The 25,732-nt window shown below is 43.4% G+C and overlaps 2 protein-coding genes across 4 annotated transcripts; both read right to left on the reverse strand.

Annotated features, from left to right (window-relative positions):
• Nucleotides 1–14,706: 14,706 nt before the first annotated feature.
• actr6 (actin related protein 6) lies at nucleotides 14,707–19,383 on the reverse strand. Its single transcript, XM_041838052.1, has 11 exons — nucleotides 19,198–19,383; nucleotides 17,716–17,833; nucleotides 17,512–17,580; nucleotides 17,279–17,402; nucleotides 16,913–17,048; nucleotides 16,538–16,594; nucleotides 16,310–16,408; nucleotides 16,044–16,122; nucleotides 15,733–15,904; nucleotides 15,484–15,622; nucleotides 14,707–15,258 (listed from the first exon to the last, which is right to left on the reverse strand). Exons 1-11 carry the CDS (start codon nucleotides 19,263–19,265, stop codon nucleotides 15,129–15,131), a joined length of 1,191 nt encoding a protein of 396 aa, XP_041693986.1. The 5' UTR covers nucleotides 19,266–19,383; the 3' UTR covers nucleotides 14,707–15,128.
• Nucleotides 19,384–20,057: 674 nt separating this feature from the next.
• On the reverse strand, nucleotides 20,058–23,253 carry LOC121531427 (E3 ubiquitin-protein ligase Hakai-like). Of its 3 annotated transcripts, none has more exons than XM_045205164.1 (6): nucleotides 22,996–23,253; nucleotides 22,286–22,453; nucleotides 22,080–22,201; nucleotides 21,843–21,926; nucleotides 21,464–21,537; nucleotides 20,058–21,274 (listed from the first exon to the last, which is right to left on the reverse strand). In XM_045205164.1, the coding sequence occupies exons 1-6, from the start codon at nucleotides 23,150–23,152 to the stop codon at nucleotides 20,254–20,256; spliced, it is 1,626 nt and encodes a 541-aa protein (XP_045061099.1). In that variant the 5' UTR covers nucleotides 23,153–23,253; the 3' UTR covers nucleotides 20,058–20,253. The 3 variants fall into 3 exon arrangements, with proteins under 3 accessions (XP_045061099.1, XP_045061100.1, XP_045061101.1); XM_045205165.1 differs by having other exon boundaries at nucleotides 22,080–22,180; nucleotides 22,996–23,251; XM_045205166.1 differs by lacking the exon at nucleotides 22,996–23,253 and having other exon boundaries at nucleotides 22,080–22,163; nucleotides 22,286–22,373.
• Nucleotides 23,254–25,732: the final 2,479 nt, after the last annotated feature.

The raw sequence follows: 25,732 nt of genomic DNA on the forward strand, positions 1-25,732 counted from the left end.
CAAGATTTGACGGTACATGGCCCCGTCCATCGTCCCTTTGATGCGGTGAAGTTGTCCTGTCCCCTTAGCAGAAAAACACCCCCAAAGCATAATGTTTCCACCTCCATGTTTGACGGTGGGGATGGTGTTCTTGGGGTCATAGGCAGCATTCCTCCTACTCCAAACACGGCGAGTTGAGTTGATGCCAAAGAGCTCCAGTTTGGTCTCATCTGACCACAACACTTTCACCCAGTTCTCCTCTGAATCATTCAGATGTTCATTGGCAAACTTCAGACGGGCATGTATATGTGCTTTCTTGAGCAGGGGGACCTTGCGGGCGCTGCAGGATTTCAGTCCTTCACGGCGTAGTGTGTTACCAATTGTTTTCTTGGTGACTATGGTCCCAGCTGCTTTGAGATCATTGACAAGATCCTTCCGTGTAGTTCTGGGCTGATTCCTCACCGTTCTCATGATCATTGCAACTCCACGAGGTGAGATCTTGCATGGAGCCCCAGGCCGAGGGAGATTGACAGTTATTTTGTGTTTCTTCCATTTGCGAATAATCGCACCAACTGTTGTCACCTTCTCACCAAGCTGCTTGGCGATGGTCTTGTAGCCCATTCCAGCCTTGTGTAGGTCTACAATCTTGTCCCTGACATCCTTTGGTCTTGGCCATGGTGGAGAGTTTGGAATCTGATTGATTGATTGCTTCTGTGGACAGGTGTCTTTTATATAGGTAACAAGCTGAGATTAGGAGCACTCCCTTTAAGAGTGTGCTCCTAATCTCAGCTCGTTACCTGTATAAAAGACACCTGGGAGCCAGAAATCTTTCTGATTGAGAGGGGGTAAAATACTTATTTCCCTCATTAAAATGCAAATCAATTTATACAATTTCTGACATTCGTTTTTCTGGATTTTGTTGTTGTTATTGTCTCTCACTGTTCAAATAAACCTACCATTAAAATTATAGACTGATCATTTCTTTATCAGTGGGCAAACGTACAAAATCAGCAGGGGATCAAATTATTTTTTCCCTCAGTGTATATAAAAAACATGTGCAAGGTCCTGGGTTCTCTTTTTTAAATCAAACTTACTGCTGGGAGGGAAAAAAAACAATGCTTCCTCTGCAATTCCTCTGTTGTCATCTTGACCATCTTCTCGACTAGATCTTCCCATTCAGTTACAGATATCGTTTTTTCTTCATCATCTAGATCCTCATTTCTGGTGTGGCAACTTATGTTCTTTGCCACCATTTCATCCTTCTTCTCCAATAGCTCTGTGACCTGGTTGTCATCAGTTTTGTTCATGTTATTGAAAACACGATACCTGTTTCCACATTTCTCAATGAGCCACTGTAGGGCCTCTCCTTCACTTTCAATGTGCTGCTTAGTGGTGTGTCTCCAGACTGTCTCACTGAGCAAACCCATGTGTTCCTCAACAGCAGACGCCAGCAGACGCCAGCAGGAACGACCATAAGGAATGCATGCGGTTGTGAGGCACACAGAGACACACTGTGAGCTTTCTCCAGTTTCTCCATCTTTGGAGAAATACTGCTGTCTTGGCTCATACTGTAATCCCATTTCCTATCACCATCCTCTCCACCTTCCTCAGAAGCTCTGTGCTCTGAGGGTGATCATTCAATTTCTTTAAGTTCAGCACGATGCCTTTGCTCACATTGTTTCAAGAGCGACTTGAGAGCCTTCCCTTCTCTTTCCATGCTTAATGCCCACTGCTTTATGTCCTCTAGTGGGTTCTCTGTAGTGAACAGCACTAACGTGTGCACTAACGAGGTTGTCCATCTTCCTGGAATGTCCAACACAGTGAGTTGTCGCCCTGCCACTGCACCTCTAAACACTCAGATGTTACTTGCTCAGTCTGAAATTCCTCTCTTACCAGGATGGTGTTGCCTGCTGAACTTTTTCCATTCAATCTCCATCCTAGAAGAACAATCCTGAGTTCTGAGATGTGGATTGCAGCTTCTGTGAAAAGAGAAGTGTAGGGTGGTAAGTGATATACAAAAGTTCCCTGTTTATTTATTGAAAGAGAATGAAAAAAATATTGTGTTCAGCAAAGTATTTACTATATCTATGTTTAGGCTTATATCAAGTAGGTCTAAGTGACACCCGAAGAGAGAAGTTGGTCTCTATAATATGTGAGAGAAATTTGGCATCTACAACTGAAGAGTTTCATTCCAAAACGCTATATATCCATTTTCAGAAATGTTGGTAAATTTGCTTTTACTGATTATTTTTTAATTTTATTTAACCTTTATTTAACCAGGTAAGCCAGTTGAGAACAAGTTCTCATTTACAACTGTGACCTGGCCAAGATAAAGCAAAGCAGTGCGATAAAAAAACAAAACAACACAGAGTTACATATGGGGTAAAACAAAACATACAGTCAATAACACAATAGAAAATCTATATACAGTGTGTGCAAATGTAGTAAGTTATGGAGGTAAGGCAATAAATAGGCCATAGTGCAAAATAATTATTAACACTGGAGTGATAGATGTGAAGAAGATGATGTGCAAATAGAGATACTGGGGTGCAAATGAGCAAAATAAATAACAATATGGGGATGAGGTAGTTGGGTGGGCTAATTACAGATGGGCTGTGTACAGGTGCAGTGATCGGTAAGCTGCTCTGACAACTGATGCTTAAAGTTAGTGAGGGAGATAAGAGTCTCCAGCTTCAGAGATTTTTGCAGTTCGTTCCAGTCATTGGCAGCAGAGAACTGGAAGGAATGGCGGCCAAAGGAGGTGTTGGCTTTGGGGATGACCAGTGAGATATACCTGCTGGATCGCATACTACGGGTGGGTGTTGCTATGGTGAACAATGAGCTAAGATAAGGCGGGGAATTGCCTAGCAGTGATTTATAGATTACCTGGAGCCAGTGGGTTTGGCGACGAATATGTAGTGAGGGCCAGCCAACGAGAGCGTACAGGTCACAATGGTGGGTAGGATATGGGGCTTTGGTGACAAAACGGATGGCACTGTGATAGACTACATCCAATTTGCTGAGTAGAGTGTTGGAGGCTATTTTGTAAATGACATCGCCGAAGTCAAGGATCGGTAGGATAGTCTGTTTTACGAGGGCATGTTTGGCAGCATGAGTGAAGGAGGCTTTGTTGTGAAATAGGAAGCCAATTCTAGATTTAACTTTGGATTGGAGATGCTTAATGTGTGTCTGGAAGGAGAGTTTATGGTCTAACCAGACACCTAGGTATTTGTAGTTGTCCACATATTCTAAGTCAGACCCGCCGAGAGTAGTGATTCTAGTCGGGCGGGCGGGTGCAAGCAGCGTTCGATTGAAGAGCATGCATTTAGTTTTACAAGCGTTTAAGAGCAGTTGGAGGCTACGGAAGGAGTGTTGTATGGCATTGAAGCTCGTTTGGAGGTTTGTTAACACAGTGTCCAATGAAGGGCCAGATGTATACAAAATGGTGTCGTCTGCGTAGAGGTGGATCTGAGCATCACCAGCAGCAAGAGCGACATCATTGATATACACAGAGAATAGAGTCGCCCCGAGAATTGAACCCTGTGGCACCCACATAGAGACTGCCAGAGGTCCAGACAACAGGCCCTCCGATTTGACACATTGAACTCTATCTGAGAAGTAGTTGGTGAACCAGGCGAGGCAGTCATTTGAGAAACCAAGGTTATTTAGTCTGCCAATAAGAATGCGGTGATTGACAGAGTCGAAAGCCTTGGCCAGGTCGATGAAGACGGCTGCACAGTACTGTCTTTTATCGATCGCGGTTATAGTATCGTTTAGGACCTTGAGCGTGACTGAGGTCCACCCATGACCAGCTCGGAAACCAAATTGCATAGCGGAGAAGGTACGGTGGGATTCGAAATGGTCGGTGTTCTGTTTGTTAACTTGGCTTTCAAATACTTTCGAAAGGCAGGGCAGGATGGCTATAAGTCTGTAATAGTTTGAATCTAGAGTGTCACCCCCTTTGAAGAGGGGGATGACCGCGGCAGCTTTCCAATCTCTGGGGATCTCAGACGATACGAAAGAGAGGTTGAACAGGCTAGTAATAGGGGTTGCGACAATTTCGGCAGCTAATTTTAGAAAGAAAGGGTCCAGATTGTCTAGCCCAGCTGATTTGCAGGGGTCCATATTTTGCAGCTCTTTCAAAACATCAGCTGTCTGAATTTGGGTGAAGGAGAAGCGGGGGGGGCATGGGCAAGTTGCAGCAGAGGGTGCAGAGCTGGTGGCCAGGGTAGGGGTAGCCAGGTGGAAAGCATGGCCAGCCGTAGCAAAATGCTTGATTATCGTAGATTTATCGGTGGTGACAGTGTTTCCTAGCCTCAGTGCAGTGGGCAGCTGGGAGGAGGTGCTCTTATTCTCCATGGACTTTACAGTGTCCCAAAACTTTTTGGAGTTAGTGCTACATGATGCACATTTCTGTTTGAAAAAGCTAGCCTTTGCTTTCCTAACTGATTGTGTATATTGGTTCCTGACTTCCCTGAAAAGTTGCATATCGCGGGGGCTGTTCGATGCTACTGCAGTACGCCACAGGATGTTTTTGTGCTGGTCAAGGGCAGTCAAGTCTGGGGTGAACCAGGGGCTATATCTGGCATGCTTATTTAAGTTGGAGAGGAAAGCACTTTTAAAGAACAACAAGGCATCCTCTACTGACGGAATGAGGTCAATATCCATCCAGGATACCCGGGCCAGGTCAATTAGAAAGGCCTGCTCGCTAAAGTGTTTTAGGGAGCGTTTGACAGTAATGAGGGGTGGTCGTTTGACCGTGGAACCATTACGAACACAGGCAATGAGGCAGTGATCGCTGAGATCCTGGTTGAAGACAGCTGAGGTGTATTTAGAGGGTAAATTAGTCAGGATGATATCTATGAGGGTGCCCATGTTTACGGATTTAGGGTTGTACCTGGTATGTTCCTTGATAATTTGTGTGAGATTGAGGGCATCTAGTTTAGATTGTTGGACAGCCAGGGTGTTAAGCATATCCCAGTTTAGGTCACCAAGCAGTACGAACTCTGAGGATAGATGGGGGGAAATCAATTCACATATGGTGTCCAGGGCACAGCTGGGGGCTGAGGGGGGTCTGTAGCAAGCGGCAACAGTGAGAGACTTATTTCTGGAAAGGTGGATTTTTAGAAGTAGAAGCTCAAACTGTTTGGGCACAGACCTGGATAGTATGATAGAGCTCTGCAGGCTATCTCTACAGTAGATTGCAACTCCGCCCCCTTTGGCAGTTCTATCTAGACAGAAAATGTTGTAGTTGGGGATGGACATTTCTGAATTTTTGGTGGCCCTAAGCCAGGATTCAGACACTGCTAGAACATCAGGGTTGGCGGAGTGTGCTAACGCAGTGAATAACTCAAACGTAGGGAGGAGGCTTCTGATGTTAACATGCAAGAACCAAGGCTTTAACGATTACAGAAGTCAACAAATGATAGCGCCTGGGGAGCAGGAGTGATACTGGGGGCTAAAGGGCCTGGGTTAACCTCTACATCACCAGAGGAACAGAGGAGGAATAGAATAAGTATATGGCTAAAGGCTTTAAGAACTGGTCTTCTAGTGCGTTGGGTACAGAAAATAAAAGGGGCAGATTTCCGGGCATTGTAGAATAGATTCAGGGCATTATGTACAGACAAGGATATGGAAGGATATGAGTAAAGTGGAGGTAAACCTAAGCGTTGGGTAACGATGAAAGAGATAGCATCACTGGAGGCACCGATTGAGCCAGTCTCTGCATGTATAGGGGGTGTGACAAAGGAGCTATCTGAGGCAGGTTGAGCGGGACTGGGGCCTCTACATTGAAATAATACAATAAGAACTAACCGAAACAGCAATAGGCAAGGCATATTGACATGGGAGAGAGGCATAAAGCAATCACAGGTGTTATTCGAAAGAGCTAAGACAACAGCTGGTAATGGCGACAAAAGTTTGGGCTGAGGCTAAACAGATAAACAGGATGGGGTACCGTATAAAGGAACAGTCCAGCAGGCATCAGCTGTGTAGCTGAGTGATCATAAGGTCCAGTGAACAGCAATAGGTGAGTCCGGGAGCAGTTCGGTGGCTGCTACGGCACAGGCGAGCAGGAGGCATGGCTGTTGATTGCGTGTGCTAGCGGGCCGGGGCTAGCAGATGGATCTTCGTGGTCGTCGCAACGGGAAGCCTGTTGAAACCACATCTGACGATTAAAGAAATTATGACAGAGATGCATGTGTTTTTTTCACTATCTAATTATGGCAAGGGGCTGTTCAATGACAGACGTGTATTTGTTTAAAATGTATCACTTGGTTTCATTTCAGAGAGACAAATAATAATGTTTATTGCAAACTGCTATATATCCACCTCACTCTCAGATAAATAAGTAGTACTTCTAGGTTTTACACAGTCAAATGTAATAAATAACTACATTTTTTTTAAAGAAATGTGCAAATTATATATTTGTGACACATATATATACACATATACAGCTGTGGAAAAAAGACCACTGCAAATGTATCAGTTTCTCTGGTTTTACTATTTATAGGTATGTGTTTGGGTAAAAATAACATTTTTGTTTTATTCTATAAACTACTGACAACATTTCTCCCAAATTCCCCCCAAAAATATTGTCATTTAGAGCATTTATTTGCAGAAAATGACAACTGGTCAAAATAACAAAAAAGATGCAGTGTTGTCAGACCTCGAATAATGCAAAGAAAATAAGTTCATGTTCATTTTTAAACAACACAATAGTAATGTTTTAACTTAGGAAGAGTTCAGAAATCAATATTTGGTGGAATAACCCTGATATTTCAATCACAGCTTTCATGCATCTTGGCATGCTCTCCACCAGTCTTTCAAAATGATGTTGGGTGACTTTATGCCACTCCTGGTGCAAAAATTCAAGCAGCTCAGCTTTGTTTGATGGCTTGTGACCATCCATCTTCCCCTTGATCACATTCCAGAAGTTTTCAATGGGGTTCAGGTCTGGAGATTGGGCCGGCCATGACAGGGTCTTGATCTGGTGGTCCTCCATCCACACCTTGATTGTCCTGGCTATGTGGCATGGCGCATTGTCCTGCTAGAAAAATGAATCCTCAGAGTTGGGGAACAATGTCAGAGCAAAAGGAAGCAAGTTTCCTTCCAGGACAACCTTGTACATGGCTTGATTCATGCGTCCTTCACAAAGACAAATCTGTCCGATTCCAGCCTTGCTGAAGCACCCCCAGATCATCACCGATCCTCCACCAAATTTCACAGTGGGTGCGAGACACTGTGGCTTGTAGGCCTCTCCAGGTCTCCGTCTAACCATTAGACGACCAGGTGTTGGGCAAAGCTGAAAATTGGACTCATCAGAGAAGATGACCTTACTCCAGTCCTCTACGGTCCAATCCTTATGGTCTTTCGCAAACCTCAGCCTGGCTCTTCTTTGCTTCTCATTGATGAAGGGCTTTTTTCTAGCTTTGCACGACTTCAGCCCTGCCCCTAGGAGCCTGTTTCGAACAGTCCTCGCCGTGCACTTCACCCCAGCTGCCATTTGCCATTCTTTTTTTAGGTCACTTGATGTCACCCTACGGTTGTTGAGTGACATTCGAATGGTCATCCCTGTCAGTAGAGTCGTTTTCACCCTCTGCCGGTCTGTAGCTTTGTTGTCTCCAATGTCTGCTGCTTGACCTAGTTCTTATGAACTGCCGTCTTCGAAATTGTAAGGATAGAAGCAACCTGACGCTCACTGTATCCCTCTGCCAGTAAAGCCAGCATTGAACCCTTCTTTTCCTCACTCAAAACTTTCCTTTTCAACTCTTTTGGCATGATCAATAGTTATTTTTTGATTATTATTACTTTTGAGGTACTATTAGCACTGTTTTTGCCATCCAGCTGGTCCTATTGCAAGAGGATAGTGATGACCACAGCAGTGGTTTTTATACTTTTCCTCGTTAAATAAGATTTGGTTCAGGTGATCACCTAATCAGTACCTAATTCAGTAGAATGAGGTGTGCCTGTGTTGGAATTCAACAGACACTGGAATGGAATGGCTGTCATACATGTAGAGATGCTGATTTAAGAAAAATTTGCAGTGGTCTCTTAATTTTTTCCACAGCTGTATACAGTGGGGAAAAAAAGTATTTAGTCAGCCACCAATTGTGCAAGTTCTCCCACTTAAAAAGATGAGAGAGGCCTGTAATTTTCATCATAGGTACACGTCAAATATGACAGACAAAATCAGGAAAAAAAATCCAGAAAATCACATTGTAGGATTTTTAATGAATTTATTTGCATATTATGGTGGAAAATAAGTATTTGGACAATAACAAAAGTTTCTCAATACTTTGTTATATACCCTTTGTTGGCAATGACACAGGTCAAACGTTTTCTGTAAGTCTTCACAAGGTTTTCACACACTGTTGCTGGTATTTTGGCCCATTCCTCCATGCAGATCTCCTCTAGAGCAGTGATGTTTTGGGGCTGTCGCTGGGCAACACGGACTTTCAACTCCCTCCAAAGATTTTCTATGGGGTTGAGATCTGGAGACTGGCTAGGCCACTCCAGGACCTTGAAATGCTTCTTACGAAGCCACTCCTTCGTTGCCCGGGCGGTGTGTTTGGGATCATTGTCATGCTGAAAGACCCAGCCACGTTTCATCTTCAATGCCCTTGCTGATGGAAGGAGGTTTTCACTCAAAATCTCACGATACATGGCCCCATTCATTCTTTCCTTTACACGGATCAGTCGCCCTGGTCCCTTTGCAGAAAAACAGCCCCAAAGCATGATGTTTCCACCCCCATGCTTCACAGTAGGTATGGTGTTCTTTGGATGCAACTCAGCATTCTATGTCCTCCAAACACGACGAGTTGAGTTTTTACCAAAAAGTTATATTTTGGTTTCATCTGACCATATGACATTCTCCCAATCCTCTTCTGGATGTACTCTAGCAAACTTCAGACGGGCCTGGACATGTACTGGCTTAAGCAGGGGGACACGTCTTGCATTGCAGGATTTGAGTCCCTGGCGGCGTAGTGCGTTACTGATGGTAGGCTTTTTTACTTTGGTCCCAACTCTCTGCAGGTCATTCACTAGGTCCCCCCGTGTGGTTCTGGGATTTTTGCTCACCGTTCTTGTGATCATTTTGACCCCACGGGGTGAGATTTTGCGTGGAGCCCCAGATTGAGGGAGATTATCAGTGGTCTTGTATGTCTTCCATTTCCTAATATTTGCTCCCACAGTTGATTTTTTAAAACCAAGCTGCTTACCTATTGCAGATTCTGTCTTCCCAGCCTGGTGCAGGTCTACAATTTTGTTTCTGGTGTCCTTTAACAGCTCTTTGGTCTTGGCCATAGTGGAGTTTGGAGTGTGACTGTTTGAGGTTGTGGACAGGTGTCTTTTATACTGATAACAAGTTCAAACAGGTGCCATTAATACAGGTAACGAGTGGAGGACAGAGGAGCCTCTTAAAGAAAAAGTTACAGGTCTGTGAGAGCCAGAAATCTTGCTTGTTTGTAGGTGACCAAATACTTATTTTCCACCATAATTTGCAAATCAATTCATTAAAAATCCTACAATGTGATCTTCTGGATTTTTTTTTCTCATTTTGTCTGTCATAGTTGACGTGTACCTATGATGAAAATTACAGGCCTCTCTCATCTTTTTTAAGTGGGAGAACTTGCACAATTGGTGGCTGACTAAATACTTTTTTCCCCACTGTATATATATATATATATATATATATATATATATATATATATATATATATATATATATATATATATATAATTCAATACAGTAAAATGAGATCTGTATGTAAAACATTTACATTTAACATATGCTCTTATCCAGCGTGACTTACAGTAAGTGCATTCATCTTAAGATAGCTAGGTGAGACAACCACATATATATTTTTAATTTTACCTTTATTTAACTAGGCAAGTCAGTTAAGAACAAATTCTTATTTACAATGACGGCCTAAACCAGCCAAACCCGGGACGACGCTGGGCCAATCGTGCACCGTCCTATGGGACTCCCAATCACGGCCGGTTGTGATACAGCCTGGAATCGAACCAGGGGGTCTGTAGTGACGCCTCAAGCACTGAGATACAATGCCTTAGACCACTGTGCCAGTCAAATATACAGGATACAAACATTCCATTCCAGCTAAACAATGGATATATAGCATTTTGTAAAGAAATTGATTTTCGTACACATATAAAATCTATAAAATTACAAATCTGAGAACAGTAATCATTTCTGATGAAAAACCACAAATGCGAAAAATTGGTGGATATAGCGTTTTGGAAATAAACTCTACAAATGGTTGAATTATTAAAGTGTGATTCCTCTGTCAGAAAGGTAAATTAAGCTAATAGAGGAAAGGGGTCAAAGACCACAGTAGTCATGTGGGTCGACTGCAATGTTCTTACCATTTTCTTTGATCATATTTCGTTGCTCTTGCACTTTCAACATCCTCCGTTTCCCTCTGTCAATCGCTGCTCTCTTCAAGGTCTTGTAAAACCTGCTGTCTTGGCTCATACTGTAATACTGTTTCCTATCACCATCCTCTCCACCTTCCTCAGAAGCTCTGTGATCTGAGGGAGATCATTCCATTTCTTAAAGTTCAGCACGATGCCTTTGCTCACACTGTTTCAAGAGTGACTTGAGAGCCTTCCCTTCTCTTTCCATGCTTAATGCCCACTGCTTTATGTCCTCTAGTGGGTTCTCTGTAGTGAACAGCACTAACGTGTGTCTCCAAATGTTTTCACCGAGTAGTTCCATGTGTTCCACTACTGCTCTCCGTTGTTTCTAAAAATGAGTCATTAAGTGGAATGACCAAATGAAAAGCTTGGGGCCCTGGAGAACACATTGACACACTATGCACTATTTCCCACTTATCCAAGTTTGGGGTTTATTGGATTGATCTGTTCCTCCAGCCTGGTGTGTCGACTAGTTAGCTGCGACCTGCCACCTCACCCAACTTCTTCTCACAATGTGCAGTTCGTCCTCCAGTAGCTCCAAACGCCTCTCTGGCCAGGATGATGTTTCCTGCTACGTTCTTCAAAGCTTTAGTCTTTCCCAGCAGTACCGTCCTGCGCTCAGATCCCAAGAGATTAAGTGCTGGAAGCCATATGACTCAGTTTAGGGTTGGGTAAGTAGGCACAAAACAGAATTTGTTTTTGAAACACTTGCTGCTGTTGAGACAAGTTAATTGACAATGAACATGTTGCAATATGGTTATTTATTGACACTAACCATTTAGATAAATGTGGCTATTAATGACATGTTTCTTTCCATCATCTCCTTTATCTTCTCCAGAAGTTTTACAACTTGAGTGTTTTCAGCTTTGAGCATATTGCTAAGAACACAATATTTGTTTTCACATTTTGCAACAAGTCACTGGAGGGCTTCCCCATCCCTTTTGAATCTGCTGCTCAATGGTTATTTATTGTAGGCTATCACCATGGATGAACAGGATGATGGCATGTCTCCAAACCATCTCACTGAAAAGCCCCATGTATTCCTCTACTGCTCTCTTATCAGCTTCTCTGAATGGCTCATCGATTGGGATTGCCAGGAGGAACACATATGGCGCTGGACAGCACAGACAAATGCTATGTTGAATCTCTTCTTTAACCCATTTTGGAGTGGTCACTGTTGGAACACTACTCCAGCCTGTTGATCAAGTCCTGTTGCTTTGTGCAACTGACTGCTTTTGCCTCCATTTCAAACTTCTTTATACCCAGGATGGTATTTCTAGAGGAACTCTTGCCAGAGATTCTGCTGCCAAGAAGCACAATCTTGACTTCTGGTAGTGCTTGGCCAAACTTCTTCCATTTAAGAATGATGGAGGCCACTGTGTTCTTGGGGACCTACAATGCTGCAGAAATTGTTTGGTACCCTTCCCCAGATCTGTGTCTCGACACAATCCTGTCTCGGAGCTCTCCGGACAATTCCTTCAACCTCATGGCTTGGTTTTTGCTCTGACATGCACTGTCAACTGTGGGACCTTATATAGACAGGTGTGTGCCTTTCCAAATCATATCCAATCAATTGAATTGACCAAAGGGGTGGACTCCAATCAAGTTGTAGAAACATCTCAAGGATGATCAAAGGAAACAGGATGCACCTGAGCTCAATTTCGAATATCATAGCAAAGGGTGTGAATACTTCTGTAAATAAGGTTTGTTTTTTGTTTTTTTCATAAATGTGCAAAATTTTCTAAAAACCTGTTTTCTCTTTGTCATTATGGGATATTGTGTTTTTATTTATTTAATCAATTTTAGAATAAGGCTGTAATGTAACAAAATGTGGAAAAAGTCAAGGGGTCTGAATACTTTCCGAAGGCACTGTATGTCAGTGCCTTCTATGCACAGGTAACGCAGCCAGTTGTTTCTTAGCTTTCCTCAAATACAGTTGAAGACGGAAGTTTACATACACCTTAGCCAAATACATTTAAACTATTTTTTTCACAATTCCTGACATTTAATCCTAGTAAAAATCCCCTGTCTTAGGTCAGTTAGGATCACCACTTTATTTTAAGAATGTGAAATGTCAGAATAATAGTAGAGAGAATGATTTATTTCAGCTTTTATTTCTTTCATCACATTCCCAGTGGGTCAGACGTTTACATACACTCAATTAGTATTTGGTAGCATTGCCTTTAAATTGTTTAACTTGGGTCAAACGTATCAGGTAGTCTTCCACAAGCTTCCCACAATAAGTTGGGTGGATTTTGGCCCATTCTTCCTGACAGAGCTGGTGTAACTGAGTCAAGTTTGTAGGCCTCCTTGCTTGCACATGCTTTTTCAGTTCTGCCCACACATTTTCTATAGGATTGAGGTCAGGGCTTTGTGATGGCCACTCCAATACCTTGACTTTGTTGTCCTTAAGCCATTTTGCCACAACTTTGGAAGTATGCTTGGGGTCATTGTCCATTTGGAAGACCCATTTGCGACCAAGCTTTAACTTCCTGACTGTCTTGAGATGTTTCTTCAATATATCCACATAATTTTCCTTCCTCATGATGCCATCTATTTTGTGAAGTGCACCAGTCCCTCCTGCAGCAAAGCACCCCCATAGCATGATGCTGTCACCCCCGTGCTTCACAGCTGGGATGGTGTTCTTCGGCTTGCAAGCATCCCCCTTTTTCCTCCAAACATAACGATGGTCATTATGGCCAAACAGTTATATTTTTGTTTCATCAGACCAGAGGACATTTCTCCAAAAAGTACGATCTTTGTCCCCATGTGCAGTTGCAAACCGTAGTCTGGCTTTTTTATGGCAGTTTTGGAGCAGTGGCTTCTTCCTTGCTGAGTAGCCTTTCAGGTTATGTCAATATAGGACTTGTTGTACTGTGGATATAGATACTTTTGTACCCGTTTCCTCCAGCATCTTCACAAGGTCCTTTGCTGTTGTTCTGGGATTGATTTGCACTTTTCGCACCAAAGTACGTTCATCTCTAGGAGACAGAACGCGTCTCCTTCCTGAGCAGTATGGCGGCTGCGTGGTCCCATGGTGTTTATACTTGCATACTATTGTTTGTACAGATGAACGTGGTACCTTCAGGCGTTTGGTAATTGCTCCCAAGGATGAACCAGACTTGTGGAGGTCTACAATTTTTATTCTGCAGTCTTGGCTGATTTCTTTTGATTTACCCATGATGTCATGCAAAGAGGCACTGAGTTTGAAGGTAGGCCTTGTAATACATCCACAGGTACACCTCCAATTGACTCAAATGATGTCAATTAGCCTATCAGAAGCTTCTAAAGCCATGACATCATTTTCTGGAATTTTCCAAGCTGTTTAAAGGCACAGTCAACTTAGTGTATGTAAACTTCTGACCCACTGGAATTGTGATACAGTGAATTATAAGTGAAATAATCTGTCTGTAAACAGTTGTTGGAAAAATTACTTGTGTCATGCACAAAGTAGATGTTCTAACCGACTTGCCAAAACTATAGTTTTAATGACTCCAACCTAAGTGTATGTAAACTTCCGACTTCAACTGTAAGTAATTGTTTGCCATCTTTACATTTACATTTTAGTAATTTAGCAGACGCTCTTACCCACAAGGTCTATTGTTGTTAAACAACAGTAGACATCACATGACTAATCACCTCCCGAGTGGCGCAGTGGTCTAAGGCACTGCATCGCAGTGCTTGCTGTGCCACTAGAGATCCTGGTTTGAATCCAGGCTCTGTTGTAGCCGGCCGCGACTGGGAGACCCATGGGGTGGCGCACAATTGGCCCAGGGTAGGGGAGGGAATGGCCAGCAGGGATGTAGCTCAGTTGGTAGAGCATGGCATTTGCAACGCCAGGGTTGTGGGTTCGATTCCAGTATAAAAAATAAAAATGTATGCACTAACTGTAAGTCGCTCTGGATAAGAGCGTCTGCTAAATGACTAAAATGTAAAGACACCAGTGCCTGATCTCAATTGGGATTTCTCACCTATTCTTGCCATGGTTATTTATCCTGTTACACCTACAGGTACAATGCATTAAGATGTGGTTGTAATGCATCTTGTCATAAGCATATCTCATAATGATCCTCACTAAATAACAGCCACTTTAGTCAGGTGCCAGATGTAACAGAACAAGCCTTTCCTGCAGAGAAAGTTTTATAGAACCATCATTCTCATAGAAAGAAATGTCTGTTATTCTATGACACAGATGGATCCATGATCCCTCTCCCTAGACAGTAGTTGATTCTACGAAAGTTGATAGTAAAGTTGAATCTGTAAGTAGGGGAAAAATAATGATCAACATCTAATGGACTCTTGAGGAATATGTTTATTTAGCAAATAAACTCACTGCAGCAATTTACTGTTGAGTGAGGGGCTTTACGGGTGGTTTGTTACTGTATTGTCCAGTGGAGTCTTGAGTTAGAATTTGGTTTTATGGTTTGCCAGCAAATCCAGTGGTAAATATGAATTGGTACGTTGTGATGATCCTCTGGAGGGGTTTCTACACTCCTTTGAGGGACACTACCTACGATTCAATGTTTACACATTTATAATGATAGCCAAAGACGTGTAAGAATGAAAAGATTGCATCCCAATAATGGTACTAGAAATTTGAATTCCAATGACATTTTCAGTTTTTAAAAAAAATGCAAGAGTTGGATCTGCTGTAGTTGCTTCAGCCATCCTCTGCCCAATGACCTTAGTGAGACAAATTATTACAACTAAAGTCCTTTAGATATCAAACTTTTCTTCACAAATGAAATGTCCATTCTCCTCATAGTCCTCGCGAGTGACCACCATCTCATCAAAGTCTGGGTTTCCTGCCAGGAGCTTGCCTCCTTCCCATGGGTAGGAGATTGGACTACGGAGAGAGAAAGGTAACGCGTTCATTTAAAGTCTGTGATAAGATTTTACTGCCTAAATAAAAATGTTAAGCCATAAAAAGTAGTTGCAATGTCTAGTGTTTGTTGTTTCTTCACTCTTCTAAATAGAGCATAACTCCCTAATGTAACATGGGTTTATTTTCACTTAATATGGTGACGAAGCAAAATGATGTGGGAGCTGAAGACCCTGCTTGTGCACTCACTTGGGTGGCTGCAACACAGAAACCTGGAAGTCGGTGGGGGTGAGGGAGCGGACCTCTTTGTACACCCGATCTCTGAACCCTGGGAACAATGCGTTACCCCCAGTGAGGACAATGTTCTTGTAGAAGTGGGGCTGCATCTCTATACAAGGAAACAGGAGAAAATGACATTGTATTTAATTGACACCTCTTCACCTGTTCAATCTCTCGTATGACTGTGAGTGAAAGTGTGATTATTGTTCTCTCTCCTACCCTCTGGCATGTTGTTGATGGAGTTGACTAGTGCTTCAGGAATGCCCATCTCATGGATGCCGATGTCTGAGGGGTGAAAGAGCATCTCTGGGACGGCGAACCTCTCGTTGGCCAAGCGCAGGATCTGCTCTCCGGTCTTGTATTTCCCTGTGAAGTTCATCTCCTCTCTTGGCTGGGGGAGACACAGAGGATAGTCAGAACAGGGGACTACTCCATCCACTACTTCCACAACCTCCTTAAATGGTAATTTAGGTGTAACAATGTATAGAACGGAAAATGGGTTCATATAAATGTGTGTGAAGAATCCATACCTTGCAAAAGCCCTTCTTGATGGAGCTGAAATCTGGTAGCACATAATCTCTCATCACTGTGTTGTCCTCTCCTTTTAACCTGCAAACAGAGAGGATCACCACCTTTCAATCAACTCTCACGCAATTGTCTTGTCTCACTCGTCTACTGACATAACTGCTTCAATTAAATACTAGCCTACAAGTTTGTCCTTAGAAATGCTCATACAGACTTGTGTCTAGTTTAGCAGGTGAGACGATGCTCTAGTAAAAATGAAAAATGTCCTTACTGTGCTATATCCATGTCCTTGTAGAAATCCTGGGATACATAGCACACATCCTCTTTCACCTGATTGATTACATGGGTCTCGTCCATGACATGCAACTGCCTGTTGAGGAATGACATTTAGCGCAATAAAATTATATAAATTACAATTCTGCACAAACATGTGACATTGGAGAAGTTGTACAAAACTATAAACACAATAATCAATGTCAGTTTGACATGACAATCTTACCTATATGAAATAATCTCCTTCAAATGATTGGTCAGTAGCTTGCCTCCTACGTTGATCCTACCAAGGGAAACCAAATGAAACCATGGTCAACTCAAAATAGTGCTACATGCTAATAGCTATGTCCCAAAACCATGTGGCATTAGCTTTAGGGCACAGCACAAATAAATAATACCAAAGGCTACCGTATTTAATAAAATATGTATTTTTAAGACATCCATGTGGAGGTTACAGGTTTGGTAAAAGGTGTATACAATACAATTGTGATTTGCAATATTCCTAAGTCATTTTGAATCATGTCGTAGCAAGTGTTTGAAAATTATAGTAATTTTTGGTAACATTTCTGCACTGTTAATGTTTAATAGCAGTAGTGTTAACCTGCATATCCCATCCTTCATTTTCTTCCCCCTGCAGTAGGGGACTATGTGGGTGAAGGAGAAGCCACTGTCCACCACGATGCAGCACAGCTCCTGGTTGTTCACCTGGAAGTAGCGGTGGGCGCTCAGGGATCCAGCTGAAACAGAGAGGACATCCGCATTACACACCCAGGTAGGATGACTTTCTACCATTATCACTGACCCAGGTCTGTATCATCATCATAATTTAACTTGCATGTGGTTGAATTGATCATTCAGTCATAGTGTAAGATCAAAATATATATCTTAGATCTAGTATAGATACTAATTGAAAACACACAAGCCTTCGGCCACTGGGGAAGTCCTATACTGAGTACATTGAACTCACCATTAATTCTGAGAGCTGCTTGGAACTGGTATTCCTCAAACAGGATCTCATTCATGGACTCCTGAATGGAGGTGAAGTTGAAGTAGGGCTCTGTGATCACTACACTGGTGTCTGCAAAGTCCACCTGCAACCATAACATACACATTGCAACTTCTTCCCCGTTACTTACACAACATTTGTGATTCAGCTAATTGTGGAAAATCATTAATCATAAAACATTGGATCAACAGCACCTTAAACATTTCCTTTCCAAAGAGGTGATCCCACACTTTTCTTTGGACATCCCAGTTAACAAGGTAACCCTGCAACAGAACAGACAATAAAAAGCATTTTAGTATTTTGGATGCAGTGCCCCTTTTGTCCTCCAAGCCTAGGAATAATTTACTGGCAAGATGCAGTGGAACCCCCTGGATGACATAGCCAGATCACGTGCGCACCTTTTGGAAAGGGAGAATGTAGAAAAGTCCTGAGGGATCCTTGATCTCATCCAGTTGGTTGGCGGTAAAAGTCTTCAACCTTGACGTCTTGGAGCGAAACTGACAATTTGGGATAACGCTATGGGAAAAGAGAAACAAGAGCACTCTGCTTGAAATGGAAGAGGTCTGCCGGTTAGAGGTAGTTTAGGATTTTACAACTTGATGTTAGATGGTTCCCCATCCTGAAAGTAGTCTACGGGCCAGGAGAAACTGTAATCCATAGTTCGGTTTTCTTTACACAGCCACTACAAACTTAGCTAACTTTAGATTTGTTCTTTTTTTATTTTAACTTTAGATTTGATCTTTTTTTACATGCTCACGTGCCCCTATCACTTCCATTGATCGTTAACTTGCGGTGGCTAAAGTTAATTGGAGGTTGCAGTGGCTGTTTACATTAAACCGAACCATTTATTACAATTTCTCCTGGCACATAAACAACTTTCAGGGTGAGGAACCATCTAAAATCATGTTGTAAAATCCTGAACAACTCCTTTAAAAAGGTACAATTTCTATTATTGATATTTCCCATTGATTATTGAAGAATAGTATAAGTTATAAATGCCCCATGAGCTAGTACAACTGTTTTACTCTATTACCCAAATGAAAGGTTTTATTACTCCATTGTTTACTAACAACAAGAACGTATAGCTTCAAAATATAATGTTCATGCCATGGAGTGTCAGTCCTTGCATCTAGCTAGAGAATTTGAGAGGGAGCTCATTTCCCTAGCCCCATCTGTATAGATGGGTTAGCTGACAACTTCACGAAAACGATGTGCACGCATCAATGGGGCAGAAATCCATGAGTTGTTGATTCTGGATGGCCAGATAGCTAACAACAATGACAAGAAACTGCCATGTGGGGAATCGTAAGACTCGCTGCAGCTAGTTTAATATTGTTCTTGATACCAGTATGAAAAATGTATGCACTCACTAACTAAGTCGCTCTGGATAAGAGCGTCTGCTAAATGACTCAAATGTAAATGTAATACCATCCAGTCTTGTTTTGAGGTGTTTTTACTGATTTCATGTCAACACTAATATGGATTCGCTAGCTAGTTAAGAACTAACGATGCATTTGAGAGACAACAAGTGCTCATTGTGGAAATGTATATGCTTTCTATAAACATTGCAGACGAAAAATAGTTTACACATTGTCAACAATCTAAGTCAATGTCTGTTTTGCCCCATAGTTGCGCACGCGTCGGTTTTGTTGCTGAACAACCAACCCGTCTAACGTTATACCAAAACAAGTGGTGTGGCTGCCGTTTTGCTGAAAAACGAATCCCAGATTGGAGCTTAACCATTCGATCTCATTCTTCCTTTGAAATTGGTCACAATAATAGATGCATTTTTTTCCTTCTATAAAACATCCAACAATAAAAAGCACAATGGTATGTTTAGCCAGTTATATTTGTTAGCTAGGTAGCTACGTTAATGTTACCTGACTTTTTCGTGGCTGTATCCAATTTTGGCCGAGTAAGCTCCGTTATCAAGAACTAAAGTGGTCATTTTCTGTAGCTGTAGCTCAATAAACAATCAAGCTGCATAGCTGAGCAAATATCGAAATTATCGTGCGCCCTTCTAGTATGCCTCTTTCTGGCCAATCATAGCTCAATAAATGTGTCCTTCCAATAGTTAGGCCAGGAGGAAACGTGTTTTATAACTTTAGTTCCGGACCTGTACCAACAAACATTGGCAGTCATTCGCGTCTTGAAAAGCCCAATCCAGAAAGTTCCGACAGTGTAAAATATACGCCTACAAGGTCCTCCACAAGAACATAATCAAATTGGGGTATGCAACCTTCATTTTATTACAATAAAGTAAAAACTCAGTTGCATACATTTCAGAAATGGCAGGTATTTTTTTTCATAGCATCAGTACATGAGGTAATTTTGTTTGTCTCACCCAAAATATGAATGGCCAATGCCTCCACAAAATTGACCAAACACATGAAATCATTATTGTAACACCTTTGTAACCATACATTTAATCAAATTCTATCCCATTGAAAAATTCACCAGGCATTACGACATCTTTGGAAAATTACAAAATAACATTTCCATGTGCCTGAATAAGTTCATTCTTTCACAATTAATTTGATGAGGATTCAAAAACATAGAAATTATTTCTAAAATCTATTGAGATGTTCAGAAAACCTGATGTTGTTCAACGTTTTAAACTATGAATTACATGTTTACATTTTAGTCATTTAGCAGACGCTCTTATCCAGAGCGACTTACAGGAGCAATTAGGGTTAAGTGCCTTGCTTAAGGGCACATCGACAGATTTTTCACCTAGTTGGCTCGGGGGTAGAACCAGCGACCTTTCAGTTACTGGCACAACGCTCTTACCCACTAAGCTACCTGCCGCCCTTAATTACCCTAAGAGAAGTGAGTCTACAGGTTATCATTAGTTCCACTCACTCAGACAGTCTCCATATTTAAACTAATCATCACAATGCAATGTCTGAACTCTAAACTAGGTTTTGTGGGTGAGGTTACTGATAGTAAGGGCGGTAGCGGGACTGGTCTGGGTGGTGGGGAGGACCAGGCATCTGGCCCTGTGGTGGGGGCCTCTGCATGCGGGGCGGGTGAGAGCCCCTGGGGGCTGGCCACATCCCTGGGCTCAGTCCCCCGGGCTGGTTAAAAGGCGGGCTGAGGGTGCCCTGGTCCTGCTGCATGGAGCTGGGATTGTAGTGGTGGGGAGGAGGCGCATTAACAGGAGGACCACTGTGTTGGGGCAGGGGGCCTGGGGGAGGTGGGTGGTTCATGTAGGGAGGCATCTGGCCCATGATGTGTCCGGGTGGTGGGGTGATAGGAGGCAGGCCTGAGGACATGGGAGGGACCTGGTTGTAGACCAGATGAGGTGTCCCAGAGCCCTGAGGCGGGTGCTGCATGGGGTGGCTGAGGGGGGGTGGTGGAGGAGGGGGTGGGCCGTAGTGCTGCTGCTGGGGTGGGGGGGCCATCAGGTGGTTGGGCTGGCCAGGGTAGTCCCCCTGATGGTGATGGGGAGGGGGCATGCCCTGGGCAGGCTGGAGAAGGGGCGAGCCCCCAGAGTCATCCTGAATGGGCACAGTGATGAGGTTGCTGTGCTTGCGAGTAGTAACAGTGGCAATGCGGAACGTCTCCTGACCCAGTGGGGGACGATGGAGGCCAGAGGGGCCCAGTTCAGAAGAGGGGGTTGACGGAGAGGCGGGAGGGGGCTGGCCATAGGGGTCGTGTCCCTGCAGCTGTGGGGGTATGAGGGGGTGTCCTTTGGCCAAGTGGGGCAGTGGTAGCAGATGGAAGTGGTCAGGTGGCTCTGAGGCCGGTTGTGGATGCAAGGGCTCTAGGCGTGGTAGAATGCCCCCTCTTGCAGCCTTGGCTGCCCTCATGTGTCGGTGGTTGACATGGGCCTGCAGGTCGCGCTGGGACAAGTAGGTGCGCTTGCAGCCCGGAACGATGCTGCACATGTAGAGGAGGCCCCGCAGGCACTGCTCGATCCGCTGGACCGGATCTGTGCAGCTGTATAGGGTGAGACTAATCTCAGGGGTTTAGTAAGGGAAGTGGAGCCAGCAACAACACACGCATTACGTCAACACATGCTTTGAGACCTAGCAGACAAACTAGACTGTGCGCTCACAATGTGAGGGAGATGGCTCACAACAGTTCATGACTAATTTAACTTGTACAGTATAATCGAAGGCAAAGGTTTGAGAGGCAATTTACCCTGGACACATCTTTTCCATCTTCTTCTCATGAAGCAGGGCACAGTCATAGCAAAATACATGCTTGCAGGGAATCTGTGGAAGAGGAACACTGTTAGTGCACATGAGTGCCAAGTCTCAAGCACAGGAGGTTGCGGAGGGGAGGACGGCTCATATTAATGGCTGGAACAGACTAAATGGAATGGCATCAGACACATGGACAGCATGTGTTTGATGTATTTGATACCATTCCACTCCAGTCATTACAACGAGCCCGTCCTCACCAATTAGGGTGCCACCAACCTCCTGTGGTGTCAAGGCATAAAAATGAATGAATAAAGAGTGTGGATTATAGTTACTTGCAGAAAAATTCCTATTAAGGGAAGGAGGCATAAACTTACCATGCGTCCATAAATCTTTATAGGAAGGCCACACATGTCACAGAAATGAACTGGCGTGTCGTCCTTCTCGCCAACCAAATTCAGCTGAAGAGACAAAAGTAATATTTTCACATTTAGCTGTATGTGAAAGAATACACACGATATGCAGCCTGCAACATCATGATAGTTTTATTTTGTGTTGCATCAAATTAGAGGAGTAACCATGATTTAGAAGAAAAATTAAGAATGGACACTTACTTTGTAGTCCCAGAACATGGGCTGAGGGAACCTCCTCTGGTTGCCTAACGCATCTCCAGACTTGCGCTCAAATCTATCTTCCTGCTTAAACCCAAAGCCCTCTAGAACATTAAGGAATACAACTGGCATGAATGGCAATTGTGGATGTGCCGCTCTCTCCTTCAAACCATTTTGCATATTGTTCTTCTAGCCACCATTATGCTTACCTTCATCATTAGGCTGGGTTTTAGAGGGCAGCCTGCTTGAGGGTCTCTGTGAGCGGGTAACAGCCTTGCTCCTGACCGGCAGCTTGGATATCAGCTTAATGGGGATCCGTCTGCGTACATCAGGGCCCCCAAGAATGCCTGAACCGTCAGTGCCTTGTAGATCAGTGTCTAAAAATAATAATCATGTCACAATGTCAATAGCTAATTGCCATATCTAGTTCAATGTGCACATTTATCTTTTTCAACTTGTTGGCTGTAACTGTTACAACTAATGCTTGGATCATAGATTATTATCCTCTATGGTCTCTGCTTGGGTCAGTGTCAGTGGTCATAAAACATGCCCCTCCTGTCTGTCTAGTTTGCTAGTTGTTTGTATGCTAACTTCAACAGGTTACTGTTGCATAGTGTTGTTACATGGGCTATTGAGATGCATTTTTGGGGGATATGTATAGACCTTTACCTAACTACTAATATCAACTACAACATTTTAATATGTATAAAGTTAGCTGAAAATAATGCTAGCTAGCGAGCTAGTCAGAGCTAACCCGCAAAGGCCTTGAGCCCAATACAGTTTCCTGACTGTGTTTTTAGCTCTACCTACCTAAAGAAAAGCAACACTGCATACTAATAAAAGCCACTGCAACACAACATTTATCATATGTACACCGTACAAAATAGAACAAATGGATGCAAACATAGAAACTCCTCACCATTTTGGTACATTATGAAATTATTGACGCAATTTAGTATGGGAAGTGATTGTTCTTCTTCTTTCCATTTGTATTGGCGGATCGCAACCAACTGAAAGATGCATACACCGCCACCTACGGTACTGGATGTGAGGCCGGTCACAGCCTTCCTAATCATCTACTGTAGTTCTCTTATCTAGCCCTGTGTTTCTGCCTACTGTTCTGCAGTGTGAATTCATTACACTTTGTGACACAAAAAGGGAAAGGAAAAAGGACTGGGAAAAGGGAAGAAAAATTGCCCTACTAACCATTAAAACCTCACCACTATTCCGCCCTATCTGATCCTACACCAGGCCAACTCTTCTGCAGTAAAATCTCATACACCCAAGTACTTTTCTGCAGCTGCCACCACAACATCTATTTTCTGTGATATACGATCCATTTCGCGGTACAGTTGATAATCATGGCTATGAACGCTAACTCTATTGGCCTTGGCTTATTCACAAGGAGCCTCTTAGGATCCCTCGCCCTGGACCCATCTTCCTCTACTACTCTCTTCACTGCCTCAGCATACGACACCTTCTGTACTACTCTGATCCTGGCAACCTCAACCTACCTTTTAAAAAACTGGACACTTCTGATCTCCAGCACCATGTGTACCCCTACAGTTAACACACACAACTTTTTTTCCAACCCATACTACACATTCCTTTGTCTCATGCCCTCCTGCACACTTCTCACATCTAAGAATCAAATCAAATCAAATTTTATTGGCCACATGCGCCGAATACAACAGGTGCAGACATTACAGTGAAATGCTTACTTACAGCCCTTAACCAACAGTGCATTTATTTTTTATAAAAAAGTAAAATAAAACAACAACAAAAAAAGTGTTGAGAAAAAAAGAGCAGAAGTAAAATAAAATAACAGTAGGGAGGCTATATATACAGGGGGGTCAATGTGCGGGGGCACCGGCTAGTTGAGGTAGTTGAAGTAATATGTACATGTGGGTAGAGTTAAAGTGACTATGCATAAATATGTAACAGAGTAGCAGCAGCGTAAAAATATGGGGTGGGTGGGCAGTGCAAATAGTCCGGGTAGCCATGATTAGCTGTTCAGGAGTCTTATGGCTTGGGGGTAGAAGCTGTTGAGAAGTCTTTTGGACCTAGACTTGGCACTCCGGTACCGCTTGCCGTGCGGTAGCAGAGAGAACAGTCTATGACTAGGGTGGCTGGAGTCTTTGACAATTTTGAGGGCCTTCCTCTGACACCACCTGGTATAGAGGTCCTGGATGGCAGGAAGCTTAGCCCCAGTGATGTACTGGGCCGTACGCACTACCCTCTGTAGTGCCTTGCGGTCGGAGGCCAAGCAGTTGCCATACCAGGCGGTGATGCAACCAGTCAGGATGCTCTCGATGGTGCAGCTGTATAATTTTTTGAGGATCTGAGGACCCATGCCGAATCTTTTCAGTCTCCTGAGGGGGAATAGGCTTTGTCGTGCCCTCTTCACGACTGTCTTGGTGTGTTTGGACCATGATAGTTCGTTGGTGATGTGGACACCAAGGAACTTGAAGCTCTCAACCTGTTCCACTACAGCCCCGTCGATGAGAATGGGGGCGTGCTCAGTCCTCTTTTTTTCCTGTAGTCCACAATCATCTCCTTTGTCTTGGTCACGTTGAGGGAGAGGTTGTTATCCTGGCACCACACGGCCAGGTCTCTGACCTCCTCCCTATAGGCTGTCTCATCGTTGTCGGTGATCAGGCCTACCACTGTTGTGTCGTCGGCAAACTTAATGATGGTGTTGGAGTCGTGCCTGGCCATGCAGTCATGGGTGAACAGGGAGTACAGGAGGGGACTGAGCACGCACCCCTGAGGGGCCCCCGTGTTGAGGATCAGTGTGGCAGATGTGTTGTTACCTACCCTTACCACCTGGGGCGGCCCGTCAGGAAGTCCAGGATCCAGTTGCAGAGGGAGGTGTTTAGTCCCAGGATCCTTAGCTTAGTGATGAGCTTTGAGGGCACTATGGTGTTGAATGCTGAGCTGTAGTCAATGAATAGCATTCTCACGTAGGTGTTCCTCTTGTCCAGGTGGGAAAGGGCAGTGTGGAGTGCAATAGAGATTGCATCATCTGTGGATCTGTTGGGGCGGTATGCAAATTGGAGTGGGTCTAGGGTTTCTGGGATAATGGTGTTGATATGAGTCATGACCAGCCTTTCAAAACACTTCATGGCTACAGACGTCAGTGCTACGAATCTCCCTACTACACATTGCTGCAAAATGACCATAAGCTTGGCACCTAAAACACCTTAATGGGTTCGGGACAAAAACCCTCACGGGATAACTGACACATCCTAACTTGACTTAGTAAAGACTGCATCACCAAAATTATTTTCCAATTGTTTCGTTCTGAACAGAACCATTCTTTTTTTCATTCCACTGTTCCGACCATCAAAATTAAAGTTCTTAACCGGTTTGAAACCAAAAAAAGTAATGGTTTATATCGTTCCTTTCTGTTCCTTTTTAACCTCAGAAATCGTTTTATTTTTTTTACATTTAGCTCCACATTAAATTACTTCACCAATGGATAGAGCAGCAGACTGGGTAAGCTACAGTGGGGGGAAGTATTTAGTCAGCCACCAATTGTGCAAGTTCTCCCACTTAAAAAGATGAGAGAGGCCTGTAATTTTCATCATAGGTACACGTCAACTATGACAGACAAATTGAGAAAAAAAATCCAGAAAATCACATTGGATTTTTAA

The sequence above is a fragment of the Coregonus clupeaformis genome, chromosome 19, assembly GCF_020615455.1.
Source record: "Coregonus clupeaformis isolate EN_2021a chromosome 19, ASM2061545v1, whole genome shotgun sequence".
NCBI classification, from domain to species: domain Eukaryota; kingdom Metazoa; phylum Chordata; class Actinopteri; order Salmoniformes; family Salmonidae; genus Coregonus; species Coregonus clupeaformis.

What these genes read in the sequence shown, in the direction of transcription:
- LOC121531427 (XM_045205164.1), bottom strand. Translation starts at nt 23,152, where the DNA reads ATGATTAGGAAGGCTGTGACCGGCCTCACATCCAGTACCGTAGGTGGC. An exon ending in AACCCAGCCTAATGATGAAG is followed by an intron (nt 22,202 to 22,285) that starts GTAAGCATAATG and finishes CATTCATGCCAG; the next exon opens with TTGTATTCCTTAATGTTCTA. An exon ending in CCATGTTCTGGGACTACAAA is followed by an intron (nt 21,927 to 22,079) that starts GTAAGTGTCCAT and finishes TTGTCTCTTCAG; the next exon opens with CTGAATTTGGTTGGCGAGAA.
- actr6 (XM_041838052.1), bottom strand. Translation starts at nt 19,265, where the DNA reads ATGACCACTTTAGTTCTTGATAACGGAGCTTACTCGGCCAAAATTGGA. An exon ending in ATGAAGGATGGGATATGCAG is followed by an intron (nt 16,595 to 16,912) that starts GTTAACACTACT and finishes TTCCCTTGGTAG; the next exon opens with GATCAACGTAGGAGGCAAGC. An exon ending in TCAAGAAGGGCTTTTGCAAG is followed by an intron (nt 15,905 to 16,043) that starts GTATGGATTCTT and finishes TGTCTCCCCCAG; the next exon opens with CCAAGAGAGGAGATGAACTT.